The sequence below is a fragment of the Phasianus colchicus genome, chromosome 1 (genome assembly GCF_987193195.1).
Source record: "Phasianus colchicus chromosome 1, bPhaCol1.hap1.1, whole genome shotgun sequence".
Lineage (NCBI taxonomy): Eukaryota > Metazoa > Chordata > Aves > Galliformes > Phasianidae > Phasianus > Phasianus colchicus.
In genome coordinates, this window is record NC_143436.1 from 16,384,002 (window position 1) to 16,401,475 (window position 17,474).

Consider the following 17,474-nt stretch of genomic DNA (forward strand, 5'->3'; position numbering starts at 1 on the left):
GGTAGCGGTCGGTATTCCTTTTAAAAAGCGGTGAAAGGCGGCCCGCCCCTTCCTGTGCGGCCATAACGGGCTCCGCTGCCGGAAGGGAGGGGCGGGCGGCAGGAAGCGGCGTGCCGGGCGCTGTGCGGCGATGCTGGCGGCGGGGCGGCGCGTGGCCTGCGCCATGTCGGGCGGCGTGGACAGCGCCGTGGCCGCGCTGCTGCTGCGGCGCCGAGGTGCGGGCGGGGCGGGTCCGGGTGAGCGCGGTAACGGGCGCCGGGAGGGTCCCGAGGCGCCGCTCTGCTGCAGGCTCCTTGCGCGCGCCGAGCCTCGCCTTCCTTCGCAGGGTACCAGGTGACGGGCGTCTTCATGAAGAACTGGGACCCGCTGGACGAGCAGGGCGCCTGCTCCGCGGACAGGGACTGCGAGGACGCGTTCCGCGTGTGCCAGAAGCTGGGCGTCCCCTTCCACCAGGTGTCCTACGTGAAGGAGTACTGGAACGACGTGTTCAGGTGGGAGCCGCCGGCCGCTGTGTTCGTGCGGCGCCGCCGCGCTGGGGGCGTGGGCGAGGACTGCGGGAAGGGCCGGTCATCTGTTGCAGCTCGTTTCTTCTCTTTCCCACACGCTGCCCTCGCCTTTCTGCAGCCTGAGAAGAAATATTTAATGGGACACGGCTCCTCTTTGCTTCTCTGTGTAGTTCACGCAGAGCGCTGTGATACGTGCCTGCATGTCATGCTGATCGAAGTGTGACGCTGAATCGTGCTGTAACGTTCCTTCCTGCACTCTGTGCTGGTGAGGCTGCACCTCGAGTGCTGTGTTCAGCTGTGGGATTCTCACTGCACGTAAGACGTGGAGGCCCTGCAGTGCGTCCAGAGAAGGGCAGCGGAGCTGTGAGCGGTGCGGAGCACAGCTGTGATGGCAGCGGCTGAGGGAGCTGGGATGGGTCAGTCAGGAGAAGAGGAGGCTCGGGGAGCCTTACTGCTCTGTGCAGCTGCCTGAAAGGAGGCTGTGGTGAGGTGGGGTCGGCCTCTGCTCACGCACAACTAGCAATTGATGAGAGGAAGTGGCCTCAAGTTGTGCCAGGCGAGGTTCAGGTTGGATATTTGATTTACTATGAAACAATCGTGAAATAGCCTTGCTCCTAACCAATTTGGAACTAATCTCTCAAGAGGATGTTCAGATTTTCTCTTCCTATGAGTATGTCCAACCGTAAGGGAAGTTATGTGTGGAAAAAGCTGAGATCTTTTCCTTGGAGGCAGAAGGAAAGGGATAGTATCAGTGTAATGATGAAATATCTCTCATATTCAACTTAAGAATGTAAAGATTGTTCCCCGGATCTTCATCCCCCTTTAAGTAGTGCTGTTGTTACTTTGTCTTGGAAGACATGAGGAATAGCCCAGTTATGCTTCTTCTGCATCACATTCCAATGACATTATATTGAGCACAAAATTGTTGTGCAGTCAGTGAAGAATATGGTCCTGGTGTGAGAGGACAAATAATGGCATCACAACTCTTCTGGGTTGGGAGGTGACTATAAGCGATGATGAATCAATGAACCAAAGACCATAGGAGACTGACTTCTGCTTCTCATCATTTGTCAGTACAGCATTTCCAAGCAATTTGCTGTGAGTGACTTAGTTTATTGCAGAAGCCTTTTTCCTTGCTGTCATCAATGAGCTTGAGTTTATTCCCTGAAGTCTCTTTTTTTTAATCAAAAACAACCTTTTGTAGCAAGAACTACTAGAGGCCTTGTTTTTTCCTGTGGTCTCCTGGTGTCTCCTCTGAAGGAATGGCAGTTTGATAAGTCAAGGTTGTGAGTACAAGATTGAGTGTGATTGTTTGACTGTGCCTTCAAGTCTGCTTCTAAGCGTTGTTTCTTACATGTTTAAATTTAACAGATGTTTTGTGTCTTACATGAAATGCTCAGCATGAGTAGATCTCAAGTTTTCACAGCTTATCTTGAAGAGTGTTATTGTGTGTTATTAGTGTGAATGTCTATGTGAATCTTTATTTTACAGTGACCTCTTAAAGGAGTATGAACTGGGAAGGACTCCTAACCCCGACATAGTGTGTAACAAGCATATCAAATTCAACCACTTTCTCCATTATGCTATGGATAACCTTGGTAAGGCACTTCCAAGTGTGTCAGTTTCAGTGTATGCTGGGGAGATGCTTAAGTGGTACAAAGTCTTGGAACGGAGGGGAGAAATGGGATTTCATGTGTGTACAGAAATCACACATCTCTGTGGCAGCATTTCAATATTTGTGAAGTATTTGAATACTGATAAATAGGTAAGGAACAGATTTAATTCAGGAACACGTATTGACCTCAGCATTATGTCTTATATTCTTAGGATGGTTCCTGAAGTACAAAAACATGGCTTTCAGCATGCCACCAGGTAGCCTGTTATTTAAACAGCAGGAGTATGATTACTGTCAGTATGAGACTTCTCCATTGGTTTTCTTTCTTCATTATTTTCTGTTTTGTTTTCACAGATGTTTAAAAGCCTGTTTTAAATGATGAGTTTCAAGTATGTGTCTTTGTGGTGATTTGTTTTATACCTCACTAGGAGCAGATGCAATTGCTACTGGGCATTATGCTAGAACTTCGCTGGAGGACGAGGAGGTTTTCCAACAGAAACATAGGAAAAGACCCCGAGAGCTTTTCAGAAACCGTTTTGAAGTTAGAAACAGTAAGTAGTATTGTATTTCATCCTAGGTTTGAAAGAAATTTCAACTATATTTATTTTATGTTGCAGTGATTACTCTTTAAACCCTGGCCTCTGTAGAATGTGGATTGGGCAAACAGGAGATTTGCATTACTGAAAATTACACTGACAGTTAAGTAGTACATTTGCTGATCCAGGTGCAGAGGGTAAAAATAATTAATTCAGGAGTAATCAACATTCTGGAAGAGCTGTACTTAAGGAGATGGGGGTGTCTCCTGTATCCTGGAGAAGTATTTCAAGAAATTATTGTCGAGTATTTCAGTGACTCCTGTAAAAATTACTTGATATGTTTGTTCTGTTTTAGATTTAAGGCCTTTGAAACATTGAAATTAATAACATAGCTTTATATGGACCATATATTATTTTACAGGGAAAAAAAAACAACACTGTTTCTTTCAATAATTCCATTGTTGCACCTTCTCTATTTCCCTCTGGAAGGATGATATTCCCAGGCAGAGTAAGGTTCTGCCTGCACTGCAACTGGGAGGTGCGATTGCAGCATATGCAGGCATTTCTAAGACTGTGATTCAGAGATCAGTCAAGGGAATATAACAGCAGCAGGCTTTGCTCTTCACTTTCATAGCCTGCCTGTGGCCAGTCACAGTAATGTTGGCATATTAAAGCTTCCTTGGCTTTCATATCTCTCCTGAGATTGTCCACTGGGAATAACTGTGCTGATTGTTCAAGTCGCTGATGTATGGCAATGTAAGTTCAGTGGAAAATATGTTTTTAATTAACAGTGTGCTCTAGAATGAATACTGGTTCTGTCTTTCAAATGAAATGTGAACATTGTCTTCATCTTTTATATCATTAATGTTCTTGGCAGTGAAACTTCCAGTAGAATATAGATGGGGCAGTGTATTTCTACAAAGTCAGAATGTTTCTCTATCTTTTCAGTGGTGAGAAAAATAAACGTTTGCAATTAGATTTTATACACCTTGCCCAAATGCTGTCTTTTGCTTGTGTTTGGAAATAATAAAACTGAAATGTTGATAATTGAATGAAATGCTGAAGGAAGTTCAACCATTAAAGGCAGCGTTTTATACTTTGCAGCTGTAAAACTCCTTCAAGGAGCTGACCTCTTCAAAGACCAGACCTTCTTTCTGAGTCAGATTTCGCAGGATGCTTTGAGGAAAACCATTTTTCCTTTAGGGGATTTAACAAAAAGCTTCGTGAGGAAGATAGCATCAGAACATGGCCTTCATCACGTGCTAAAGAAAAAAGAGGCATGGTAACACTTAAACTCTTATGATTTCTATTTCTCTCTAAAATGGACTTTCTGATCTTTTAATCTCTGACAAATCGGCTGTTTCCATGAACAATTATAGAATAGGTTGGGAACTGATTTCATCATTGTCTGCCTGCTTTCAGGCACTTTACATGTTCCTGGTTAGTTCTGTATTTTAGTTTGCAGATAATTTATGTGCCACTGCATCTCAGAAGAGCCAAGATGAACATGAATGTGATTGGAAGCTGTAAGGAAAATGTCCTTTGTTACAGCAGATGAGAAGCCTTGGTCTTTACTCTCCATAGCTTTCAAAGGTTTCATTACTGTCAGTGGGTTTGAATATGTTTTCATGTAGACTGGGTCATGCTGTTTTTCTACAATTAGTTTTTCCAAGAGAAGTTCTGCATCCTTGGCTAAGAACACTTCATGATTTAATCCTAGAAAGCACAATGCAGCCAGCAATTGTATGCTGATACAGCCTTGATTGCTTTAAATGTATTCATCCACTGTGAATGTTTTATCTGAAGAATGTAGAAAGTAACTGTAAGAAGATGGAAGGCCTGGTTGTTTGTGGAAGCTTTTCTTCATGACAAGTCTGTGACTATATAACGTGGTAGCTTTGTATGATAATTTGAAAAGAGACTTCTGATTGTAGTCTACACACAGTGTGATCACCAGTGTTAATGCATGTCTTTACTGAACATATGTTCAGTATTTGTTTCTCTTTTGTGCTCGTGGCTCTCACTGATGCCTTGTAGGGGTAGTTTAGATATGTTGGAGAAGATGTTGTGGATTTGTTTATTTCATGGGATCCCCTGATAGCATTCAGTGCCTAAGGAAAAAAATCCATCTGGCACAGAAAGTAATAGATATTTTCTTCAACGCGTTTCTCTGCTTTTAGATGGATTCAGTTCCACATTTCTTTTTCAGAGCATGGGAGTCTGCTTTATTGGTGAAAGAAACTTTGAAAAATTCCTTCTTGAGGTGAGTAACGTTAGCTCTATAGTCATCTCCATGTTACATTCTTGTTCTGTGTGTGGCAGCATCTCGTACACCTCCTGTCTGCTGCTCAGGAGTGATGGCCCACCTCCCTCTCAGTTCCTGAGAAGCTGATCACAGAATCACAGAATGACCTGGGTTGGAGGGGACCTCAAGGATCATGTAGTTCCAACCCCCCTGCCTAGCAGGGCCACCAAACATACACCTTTACTAGATCAGGTTGCCCAGAGCCTCGTCCAACCTGGTCTTGAACACCTCCAAGGACGGGGCATCCACAACATCCCTGGGCAGCCTGTTCCAGGACCTAACCACCCTCCTAGTAAAAAACTTCCCCCTAACATCCAACCTAAATCTTCCCTCTTTTAACTTAAAACCATTTCCCCGTGTCCTGCTATTATCAGCCCTTATGAAGAGTTTACTCCCCTCCTGGGAGTAAGTTCCCTTCAGATATTGAAAGGCTGCAATGAGGTCGCCCCGCAACCTTCTCTTCTCCAGGCTGAACAAACCCAACTCCCTCAGCCTGTCCTCATAGGGGAGGTGCTCCAGCCCCTTGATCATCTTCGTGGCCCTCCTCTGGACCCTTTCCAAAATCTCCATGTCTTTTTTGTACTGAGGGCTCCACACCTGAACGCAGTCTGTAGCATCAAGTCGCAGACAGACTCTGATGGGTGGCTGGGATATCAGGGGGGTAAATAGCTGAACTCTGCTATTCCCTGACATAAATGAGCACGGGGGAGTGAAGCACAAGTGGTCACTGCTGCTAGGGATTCCCCTCTTGCTTTTCTCCCTCAGGCAGCATCAGCAAAGAGGGAGTGAGCTGTGCTGGTAGAGATTACATGTTGGAAAACCATTTTCTGACTCTAGGAGAATGTAGTGGCAGAGCTTTTGAGGTTTTTTTGGAGCCTTCTTGCGATTTAAATCTCTTCCTCTTTGGCAGTATTTGGAACCTCAGCCAGGTAACTTTGTTTCCATTGAAGATAAGAAGGTGATGGGAACACACAAAGGTAATTGTCTGACAGCTTAATAACTGCTTTTATATAAATGGATCAATATTGCTTATGGTTAGAGGGACAAATCTTGGGGAATTCCAAACCAAGCAGATTTTTCTTCCAATTGAAATACTCTAATAACTCCTGGAAAACTTGCATTGCACAGCATCTAGAGCCTTGTACTGCAACTGACTATTTAATGTAGTTCTGTGTTGCAATATAGTAAATGATAATTCTATTAGAATTACTCTGTTGGTACTCAGTGACTGTTAATTTAATACCAAGAGGCAATTTTTCACATAATTCTTTTAAAATGAGAGTGCTTCAGTTACAAATTCTTTAGTATCTAAATTTTGCAGAAAAAATCTGCACCTCAGTGGTGTATTGTCCACATTTGGTGATATCATAGAATCCTTAGAGTTGAAAGGGACCTCTGATGGCAGTGTAATCCAACTCCCTGCAGTGAGCAGGGACAGCACAGTCCTGCTGTACAACTGCTTTGGTGTCCTTTGCTCACTTTGCGGTTCTGGCTGCTGAGCTCCTGTCCTAGGCTGCATGTGGAAGTAGGATGTTCTCTTGGGACAGAAAATAGCAGGGGGAGCTGGTAAGGCTGAGTGATGGCAAAAACCACCAAGTGTAACAGAAATAGAAAACTGTTTGTCATGAACAACCCTTCAGAATACCACAGTAGAAACAGGTAAGTTTGAAATCATGTGCTTCTGGATGCAAACATTCAAGTAGATGCTGGCTTGATTTGTAATTGGCACACCTGTCTAAGGTGATTTGGGTTGTTATTCCTTGGTTAGTGATAAATCTTTGGGGAAACACTTCTAACATATGTTGGGTTTTGCTGTTGTTTTTAAAGTAAATATTAAAGGATGCTAACAGCATTACATTTTCATATTCCTTTAGGTTGGTTCCTGTACACAATAGGCCAGAGGGCAAGACTGGCAGGCCAGCAGGATGCATGGTTCGTTGTAGATAAAGATGTCAGCACAGGAGATATCTTTGTGGTGAGTTAATTAACACTGTGTGAATGACGAACACAAGCGTTCCGTGACTTCTGCTGTGCGGAATGCGATCCTCACTTGGGCAGAGTTCTTGGCTTTCCTACTAGGGGAGACAAGCAGCAGCTAGCGCAGCATGCACAGCTTTGGTGCATCTTGTCCAAACTGGCTTTTGGTGAGCAGAGAATTGTTTCAGATTTTGGCAGTGAGATTTTTCTGAACAAATGGCAAACGCTGAAATGAATCAGCCAGTCTGCTGAGTTCTCTTTTTTTCCCCCTAACACATAAGAGTTTGTTGTATTGTTATGGCACAGTACACAAAATGTGTATTCTTTTGGTTTACCGTGTTTTGCTACTTTGTTTTTCCAGTAAAGGAAGCAGCAGCCATGAATACAGCTTCATCATCTTGAAAGCTGAGGCAGAATATAGTGCTGTGAATCACTGATGTCGTAATGACTATCTTAGGAGATGGATGGAGTTCTACAGCTCACCTGCTTTGTTAGTGTTCTTGCTGCTGTTCTGAAAGCGTTTACTCTGATACCAATGAGATTATAATGGTGTGTTGCTGTTTGTTTATGTGCCTGGGGAAAAATGAATGTAATCTCCCAGTTCTGAGGGTACTCCATCTCCAGAAATGAGATACTGAATATTTGAATGATAGCATAGCCTAGATTATAAATATAAATTGTCTGGAGGATTATTATTTTTGACAAATGAATGATTTTCTTCCCTACATTATAGCACTAGAAATAGACTTGTTGCTTCTAGAATTAATGGAAGAGTGACACAAATCTATGTAGCTGGAAATCAACATATCTACACCTACTACAGTGTAGTAGCAGGAGATAGTGCCATAAAATAAGCTAGCACAGGTAGGAAGGTGATGTATTAAATCAATCGTGTAATGTGAGTATTTTCAAAAATAGTTTGTAACTTTTGTTCTCCTGGTTTTGTTTGCCATAATGGGCCCAACTGGGGATTGTTTTTTAATGAGAAGTTGAAGGGCAGGGAGGTACATCTTCCTAAAGTGGTGTAGGGAGTGCAGTAGACATCCAAACTGAGCCCAAAGAAGGCAGAAATGTGATTGGCTGGAGGCAATATACAAGAAGTGAGACAGCCCTGAGGTGTATAAGGTTTACTTTAGCATATTAAGGCTTCCACGTGGAAGCTGATTAAGTGCTATTAGTGCTTGTTTTCTTGCTTATTTTGCCTTTATTTTGTTACGGCTTGATGCTTCTTCTGTATTTCATGCTTTATGTCCCAATGGTCGTAGGTTCTTTGGTAAAAATAACCTCACCATGAAACGAATGTTGTATTTCAAGGCACCGTCAACGGATCACCCTGCTTTGTACAGAGACCTGTTGAGGACAAATCGAGTGCACTGGATAGCAGAGGAGCCACCTGCAGAGCTCGTTAGAGATAAAATGATGGAGTGTCATTTCAGGTTTCGGCACCAGATGGCACTGGGTAATCAAACTTCGGTTTGTTTTCTCTTTTATTTTGTTTTGTTGGTGAAATGGTGGTAGTGGGATCAGTGTTGTTTTGCAGAAATAGCTGAAATATTTTGGATCCTTATGAAACAGTTCTTTGCAGTAGCAGTGTGTTGACTTAAATCTGTTTAACTTAGTGATGGAAGTTGCTTTTGTTTTTGTGGGAACCTAAGAACTGAGTGGCAGGTGCTTGGATTTTCTCCCTCAGTGCCCTGCGTGCTGACTCTAAACCAAGATGGGAGTGTGTGGGTGACACTGGTGAAGCCAGCAAGAGCTCTCACTCCTGGACAGGTAAGCTGTCAGAAATGATTTTCTTTCACTTCGGGAGTTTTAAGGTAAAATAGACTAACTGGTAAAATATAGCAGTACTGTTAACAACTGGAACAAAATAATTTTCATATGAAAATACCATGTGAGAGCAGTTAGTTCCATTTTGGCTATTCATCCTCTATTCTATGAAGAGTTTTTTTGCAGTTTTAAGTCTGTTGTTATCCATGTGTCAGGAGAGGCTGACTTACAAGTTTCAGAAACATATTGAACAGTCTCTGATAATCACTTATATATGTGGAAAAGGAATCTATTCCTGTCCTCACAAAACAGATTTTAAAAGTCATTAGTTTGGTAATTGGCTGCATAATGTAGTTTTAATGTTCAGATTCACTTAGTGAGGATCTGCATTCAGCATTTTCATTCTCCCAGAACAGTAATGAGAAGGGGTAATGGGCAGTGATACCTCTCAAAACCACTAATATTATATAATCATAGAATGGCCTGGGTTGAAAAGGACCACAATGATCATCTGGTTTCAACCCCCCTGCTATGTGCAGGGTCGCCAACCACCAGAGCAGGCTGCCCAGAGCCACATCCAGCCTGGCCTTGAGTGCCTGCAGAGATGGGGCATCCACGGCCTCCTTGGGCAACCTGTTCCAGTGTGTCACCACCCTCTGTGTGAAAAACATCCTCCTAATATCTGACTTAAACCTCCCCTATCTCAGTTTAAAAACATTCTGCCTTGTTCTACCACTATCCACCCTCATAAACAGCCACTGCCCCTCCAGTTTATATGCTTCTTTCAAGTATTGGAAGGCCACAATGAGGTCTCCACGGAGCCTTCTCTAAACTAAACAAGCCCAGTTCCCTCAACCTTTCTTCATAGGAGAGGTGCTCCAGCCCTCTGATATCTTAGAGGTCCTCCTCTGGACCCATTCCAAGAGTGATATAGACGAAAAGGCATTCTGAGATTCATCAGGATAAGTGTTAATATAAGGGTACACTGCAGTGTATTATAAACTAGAGGCTCTCAGACATTTTATGCATACCCTTTCCCACCCCAAAACCAGGGCCTCTGGGGTACATTGAGAAGCAAGAGGTTGTAACAGAGGGGTGAGGATAAGGGAAGTGAGCTGAGCTGAGAAGAGTCCCACTGGGGTGGATGGTGGGAGTGGGGAACCATGGAGTGCCTGCTTAGAGCAGGTACAGATATATGCACTCACTGTCCGGCAGCTCTTGTGCAGCCTGCCTTGCTTGCTGTGTGAAAAGGCTCTGCCTGTGTTCATCTCCTAGTTTGCTGTGTTCTACAAGGGTGATGAGTGCCTGGGCAGCGGGAAGATCCTGAGGCTGGGCCCATCGGTGTTTACCATGCAGCAGGGCAGAAACCGAGAGCAGGGTACCAAGAAGGAAGATATTGACAAGGTAGAACCAGCAACATAGCAGCTGGGTTTGTTCATTGAAGGACATTTGGATAATTTGCTGCCTGACAGTAAAAAAAAAACAATGGTAAACATCATCTTTGTGGATCTGAATACTCTGAAGGTTGACTATCTAGTCCCAGCTTTGCAGTTAGCACACAATGGCTTTGAAACAAAAGCTAACTTGGCACAAAGTTATTGAAGTGTGTGATGATATCTATGCTGATGCATACAAGAGAGTGTCTTAGAGTTGTTCTGTAACAGAAGTTGCACATATAAGAATTTCAATATAAGAATAATGTGTGAAATCATAACCTTGTATTTTATGCAGAAGTGAAATATTTTTTACTTACATAAAGATAGCTGTTTCAGAAGAAGTACACGTTCCTACAGTAAATGCATGCATGTGCATCAAACTCTAGGAAAGGAATGAATGGTGTTTAAGCCCAGCATTTTGTCTGAATGCTGAGCAGCGGGTATTTATTTTTAATTATATAGAGTTTTATAAAAAAAATGTTCTAGATTCTTAAACTGTACTAAGCAGTGCTTTGAAATGTTTGTTACTTGGAATTACAAATCTAGGAGCTTGAAAACAGTCATGATATTTCCATCTTTCACCCAATTGACTCATTTTTTTTAAATGCTGGAAAAAAGCCTACATTGTCACGCTTCAGAAAAATGCAAATTCATACATGTTTCCTTACTATACAGCTAACTTAAGGTAGACCAGATAAGAATTCAGTCTCAGATCATGCCATGTGTCAAAAGGAGTGGCATTAGGAAGAACCAAACGCCCCTTTCCAAGGTATTTGCATTAAGAACTGAGTGCATTTTGAGGACACTCTGTGCTTTCAACAAAGCTTTATTACAGCAAGCCCACAAAAATAAAGTCCTGTATTTCCACACAGAAGATAACTCATTAAAGTACAGCTATGCAGGAGCAAGACTTATTAAATGGGTGTAGAATTTTGAAATTGCATCCAATTCGGGCAGTAGTAAAGCTCTGACATGAATAGATCTTTTCAGCTGATTTGAAGGCTTGGATTACACGTAGCATTCTGTCCTTTTCTGTTGTCTAAGCATCTTCTAAGAATTTCTTTTATCCCTTTTTGTCAGAACACATTAAAATAGTCTCTTTTCTCCAAAGTGTGTCTGTGGAGGGGGGAGGGAGGGGAAATGGGAAGAAGGCATTGATCACTGTCCACCTGCTGGTTTGGTGAAGTTGAGCACAATTCAGGGATCACTATAGAAAAAATTTAGACTGTTAAAATCTTCTGTATTTATTTGACATTACTGTAGATCTGGGGAGAAAAGCCATCATTTTTCACTGGTGCTGAAATCAATTGAATTTAAAAGTCTGTGTTCAGAGGACATATCCACGTGCAGGGTAAAAGTGAAGAGTATTCATGCCTCGTGTCAGCTCTTGGTTTGTGCTTGGTTGGTTGTGTTATGGGTCTTGGTCTCAATGGTGTATGTTCCCAATGTTTCTCTTGTCTCTCCTGAAACTTTGGTCTTTGCAAAATGTGGTATTAACTACCGAGGTGTTAATGATCCATGTTTTCCTCAACTGATTTTTTTCTGTGAATGTCCCAATTAAAATCTTCACAAATGCTTTGTGTAATACTAGAGTGGTCTTTATTACTGCATCATCTGATATTGCATTCAGATGTTTGTTATTCATTGTGCTCTTGATAGAGGTAGCTGTGCAAGTACAAGAAAAGGGCCACAGCCATTTCTGTGTCTTCAAAATTCACTGTCTTTCCGATTCACGAGATGGCAGAGTTTGGCAGAGACATCTGGCAAACATCTGATCCAACTGCAGGTTCAGGCAAATCATGTTTTTCTCACCAGCTCTGCCATGTCCCAGGCTGCTGCCCTCCTGCTGTGGTGACACAGCACTTCCCCAGCACCCACCTCCTGTAGTTGAGGAGCCACATCCATGGGTCACTTGCCTCCACAGCCACTCAGGCTGCATCTCGCTCCCCAGAGGCTGATGTAGAGGTGGCATTTTTGAAAACAAGCCCTGTGTTGTCACACTGCTTTGGGTGTGGGGTTGTGATGAACACCGACCTCTGGGTTTGGTCTGCTCAATCTCCAGGATGTTTTTTCCTTCCTCTTTTCAAATGCCTTTATGTTACTAACTGTACAACATCAGCCCAGTAAACTTGAGAATGGAAAATATTAAGGGCATTTTGGGTAGCTTTACAGCACACAGACTTATTTCTTCAATACCAAAGAGCTTCAAACTCACTTGGGAAATATTAAATCCCTAAAACACTGACATACACAGAGAGGTGGCCCTGAATCAGACTCTGCTCGCAGAAATAAAATGTGCCCATGGGCTGCCTGGTGCCAGACTTGGTAACTCCACGGCACCCTTCTGCACAGCAGCACCAGCTTTGGAGGAAGCTCCCAGGAAAGCATCAGCCTTACAATTGCAGGGCACCAATGCCATGAGGAAAAGCCACAGGAGACCTATTTGCAGCCCACTATTTTGTTAAGGGCGATGTGATAGGGCTGTCCTGTCCTGGAGCTCTCCAGTAATGCTGTAGATGCTGGGTGAGGAGCTGTATGAAATCACATGCGTCAAAGAAGGATGAATTATAGAGAGAAAAATGACAGCAACGTGCCATAACTAGATGTGCTGAGGCATCCGGTTTGGTGCTGGATTAACTGCAGGTTTTATTTTAATCCAGTTACTTAAGGTGGGAGTTTTTGTAGAGTGCACACATTTATATCCATCTCTCCTCCCTGGGGGTGCACGAAGGGCTCTGCAGGCCGTGTCATGCCAGCTGGGGCTGAGGGGCAGGGGAGCTCTGCTGGAGGATTTGCTGCATGCAGTGAGGCTGTGCAACTGAAGTATTTCAAATCTGAAAGATTTTGCATGTGGCTTCTATACTGAACTACCAGTAACCATAGAACAAAAAACAATAGCCTACACTGGTCCCATGCGGGTTTGCTCCTTATTGAGCCCAGGGACTGAGCATTGCTCATGGGGCAGATTCACAGAATCATAGAATTGTACAGCTTGGAAGGGACCCTAGAGATCATCATGTTCAACCCTCTTGCTAAAGGAGGCTCCCTACAATAGGTTGCACAGGTAGGCATCCAGACAGGTTTTGAGTATCTCCAGAGAAGGAGACTCCACAACCTCTGGGCAGCTGTATCAATGCCTCACTGCCCTCTGAGTATAGAGTTTCCTCCTAACATCTAACCTAAATCTCCCTTCTTTTAGTTTAAATCCATTCTCCCATGTCGTATCACTATCAGACTGTGTAAAAAGTTGACTTCTCTCCTGTTTATAAGCTTCTTGTAACTACTGGAAGGACACAGAGAGGTCTCACGAGAGCTGCCTCTTCTCCAAGCTAAACAAGTCTCACTCCCTCAGTCTGTCTTCATAGGGGATGTATTTTGGCCCTCTGATCGTATTCATGGCTCTTCCTCTTTCTCTTCTCCAGCTGAACAGCCCCTGGTCTCTCAGCCTTTCCTCATAAGGAAGATCTCCAGGGCCCCAGTCATCTTGGAGACCCCCCACTGGACTATCCCCAGCAGTTCCATCTTTCTTGCACTGGGGAGCCCAGAACTGGATGCAGTGCTCCACTTGTGGTCTGACCACATGTGCAGGAGAGGAGAACTTCCCTCAACCTGCTGGCCACGCTCTTTTTAATGCACCCCAGGATCCCGTTGGCCTTCTTGGCCACAGGGGCACACCGCTGGCTCATGGCCAGCCTGTTGTCCACCAGCACACTGCATCTGGTGATTCCTCCCCAGCTGCAGGGCTCTACACTTACTCTTGTTTAACCTCACCAGGTTCCTCTCCACCCAACTCCCCAGCCTGTCCATCCTCCTCTGTGCAGCTGGAAACGAAGGGGTTAACCATCCAAGGTTTCTTGTTCGTTTCATTCAGTGAACTGAAATATGTAATGAAATGTATGGATTCTTCTCAGAAAGTGAGCGTGTGCTGCTCAGGGTTGATTTAGTGCCTGGCCTGGAACCTTGTGGCTGAGCTTCCCCCAAACACAGCTGTGGCTGCCTCCTGTGGGACTGTATGGAATGGAACTGGGTGGGAGTGTCCTTGAGAGCCAGGTTTTCCTCACCCTCTTAAAACACGCAGAACTTTTGGGAGCTGCTTTTATAACTAATGACATTATTGCTGTAGTTTTTGGTTTTGTTTTTTTTTTTTTTAAAAGGAATCTGAGGATCTGAGGAGCACATATTGGAAGTGCAGCTGTTGTGATTGAAGAGCACTCTCAATCTCTCTGTCCCTTCAGGGTGCTCACTCCTGTGTGAGAGCCCTCCTGTGCCGAGGGAGTGCTGCAGCTCCCACCCACAGCACGCGGCCCCAGAGCTGCTCCTTGCAACGCCTCTCCTGCACTGAATTGAAAAGAGGCACGGTTAGAGCTGCACAGTGCTTCACACACTCTTTGTCCTCTTGAACACGTTGATATCTAACAAATGTACATGTATATAAAAGCATGTAAAAGGAAGAGCGGTGAGGCAGTGGCGCAGGCTGCCCAGGGAGGTGGTGCAGTCACCGTCCATGGAGGTGTTGAAGAACCATGGAGATGTGGTGCTGAGAGACATTGTGAGCGGGCAGTATTGGTGGGGATGGGCTGATGATTGGACTAGAGGATCTTAGTGGCCTTTTCTAGCCTTAATGGTTCTGTGATTCTATGATTTGCAGCACACACATCTCACATCACATTTTGTCCTTTAACACGGTGCTGACACTGGGTGAAGGAGCAGCAACAGATGGGAGGTGTCTTCAAGCAGAGCTTTTGGCGCTGCCCAACACTGCAATTGGCGCAGGCTGATGCTCTCCACTATGAGGTTTTGTCCAGAACTCTCTGGGCCAGCACAGATGTTTTATAGAATCTCTCTTGGGCTTTGTTTTCTTTGGTAATTTCATTCATAGGCTGGATGATGAAATAAAAGGGAGCTTGTGAGATCTGGAGATGTTGCCAAAGGACTCCAGGCATCTTCATGGACAGGAGTAACATCCAAATGAGTATGAGAAACTGGAGAATGGATCCAAAATCAAGAGGCTGATATGAAAAATGACAGCAGTGCGGGTTGTTGCTCACAGGGAGGAGAAGTGAACTTTTAAAAGTGCCAACAGGAAGGGTAGAGGCCAGGCAGTACAGCAGAAGGGCTGTGGGGCCCACACACAGCCCAGGCAGGTCCCGGCCCTGCAGGCGGTTGGCAGATACACTGGAATGGAATCCAGGATTTTTAGGAGCACTCTGGATAAATCCCCAAGCACGTTTGGTTCTGGGTTGTGGAGGGGGTGAGCTATGTGATCTCTTGGGTTACTTCAGCCTCCCTGTGCCACGTCACTGCTGCTGGTCCATCTCTGCTGGAATTCTTCTTCCCTCGATTTGCTTAAATCAAATCTCACTTTCTGACTGCTGGCTGGCCTGCATTGTGCATTCTGCAGGCAGCCCTGACCTCTTTCCTCTCTCATTGCCACCTCCAAGGACACACGTAGTGCTGGGAAGAGGTGGGAGAAGGGCAAGAAGGAAGGCTGAGTACGAGTAGGAATCTCTTCTTACTGCTTGTGTCTACAACCCACTGCATACCAGATGTTTACATGGGTGCAGAAGCAACAGGAGAACTGATTGGAGTGAAAAAATGTGCTGGCAGGGACAACATGTCCCATTGGGGAACTCCTGAGCTTGCTGGGCTCAGGGCCACCTTGCTGTGCAACGCCGTTGTGCTGATCCTGTTCCTGAACATCTGCTGGTGGTTGGTGCTGGGACAGGACCACGCACTGCTCTGCCCCGTAGCAGCTCATGTGAAAGCCTGGGTCTTAACCATGCTTTTCCATAGAAATGGGGACTGTATAAATGAGAACAGATACAACTATTATTGTTCCAGCAAAAATGAACTTGTACATTAACAATAAAAAAAAAAATCCCTTTGGGCTCATTGATTGCATTTGTTTAGTGGCAAGTTTTGGCAAAGAGGTTTGCAAATTGAAGTTCCCCACCTTTGATTCTGCCCCTAAATCATTACAGTAACGAAGCTCTCACTCCCTCACCTTGCATCCTGACAGTTCATTGCCTAATGTTCAGCAACATTTACAGAAAAGCTGGCCAGGTGATATTGGGAAACACTTCATTTCCAGAGTGCTGCCAAACCCTTGCAGGTCCCTGCTGTGCCTCACAAGATATTTAATGAAGACTTGCACAACAGCCTGAGAAGTACAGTGTGAGCAAGAGCACAGCTTAGTGCTCGTTGGCTCAAGAAAGCCAAGAGTGGAGCCAAGAAAGTCAGAACAGCTCCTTCTGATTGCAGCCTTGGGGTCAGCCCCACTGCGGGGCTGGAGGCAGCCTCCCCTCCATGGTAGGAGGCTGTGTTGGGCTTGGGTGGCTCTCAATGCAATACCTGGGGTTTCTTCCATGCAAATCCTGCAGGAACAATGGATACAGGTCTGAAGAGATCAGAGCCCAACCGGTAAAGCAAAACAGAAGCTGCCATGCCCAGACTTCATCCCGATCTTCAGCCTCCTAGTGAAATGAAGGCATTCCAGGCAGAGCTGGGAAGGCTTTTCCAGAACAGCACTGAAAATAAACTCCAGAGATGGAACACAAGTCCAAAAAAAATCTTAATTTATTGTAAATTCTCCTTTCATCTCTGCTGCAATTCCAGTGTTCTGCACATTAATAAATATACATTTGTTAAAAAAAACAACAAACAACCTCCAGTGTCTAATCTGCCATAAAGCTTTTAAAAAGTCATAAAAATAGGTTTTAATTTTTTTTTTTTTTTTTTGTCATTAATACAACTGACCCTCCTTTACTGCAACAGTTCTGATCAAAATAAGACTACCTACATCTCACTGGGACAAAATATACATACACAGATGTGAAACGACTCCCACGGGCTCCACACAGTGCCTGAGCACATGGCCAAGTGTCAGACACCCGAAACATTCAAAATGGTTTTTGTCAGCCAGAGAATTTCACACAGCACACTGCACCACTTGTAGAGGAAGAATATCCTTCCTCCCCTTCCAACAGCCTCCAAAATGCATTCAGAAATGCACAGGAATATATCAAAACTGAGACCGACACATACTTTATTTCTCTTTGCTTCCCCCCTGCATTCCCACGTTCTATTTAGTGATTTTCTGCATCTCCCCTTTCCCACCGGTGCCAAGGAAAGCTGATGCGTTCCCACAGGGCTGCATGGGAGGTGAGGAGCCCAGGAGCCCTGGTGGCAGGCAGCAGCTCACGGCCGTACCATTGCCCACAGAACCTTAATCCTTCCATGCGCCTTTGGACACAGCGGGGAGGGCAGGGACGTGTCCAGCAGCTGGGAAGTGAAGCCTGGCCATCCTTCCAGCCCTGTGTTTCTGATCAG

The 17,474-nt window shown here is 44.6% G+C and overlaps 1 protein-coding gene across 3 annotated transcripts; it reads left to right on the forward strand.

Moving 5' to 3' along the window:
• The first annotated feature begins 56 nt into the window (after positions 1 to 56).
• TRMU (tRNA mitochondrial 2-thiouridylase) lies at positions 57 to 16,943 on the forward strand. 3 transcript variants are annotated; one of them, XM_090136365.1, is made up of 11 exons: positions 57 to 215; positions 326 to 491; positions 1,998 to 2,104; positions 2,550 to 2,672; positions 3,762 to 3,934; positions 4,867 to 4,920; positions 5,873 to 5,939; positions 6,837 to 6,937; positions 8,254 to 8,398; positions 8,630 to 8,712; positions 16,526 to 16,943. In XM_090136365.1, the coding sequence occupies exons 1-11, from the start codon at positions 131 to 133 to the stop codon at positions 16,544 to 16,546; spliced, it is 1,125 nt and encodes a 374-aa protein (XP_089992491.1). In that variant the 5' UTR covers positions 57 to 130; the 3' UTR covers positions 16,547 to 16,943. The 3 variants fall into 3 exon arrangements, with proteins under 3 accessions (XP_089992491.1, XP_089992485.1, XP_089992488.1); XM_090136359.1 differs by lacking the exon at positions 16,526 to 16,943 and adding an exon at positions 9,985 to 14,289; XM_090136362.1 differs by lacking the exon at positions 16,526 to 16,943 and adding an exon at positions 9,925 to 10,063.
• The last annotated feature ends 531 nt before the right edge of the window (positions 16,944 to 17,474 follow it).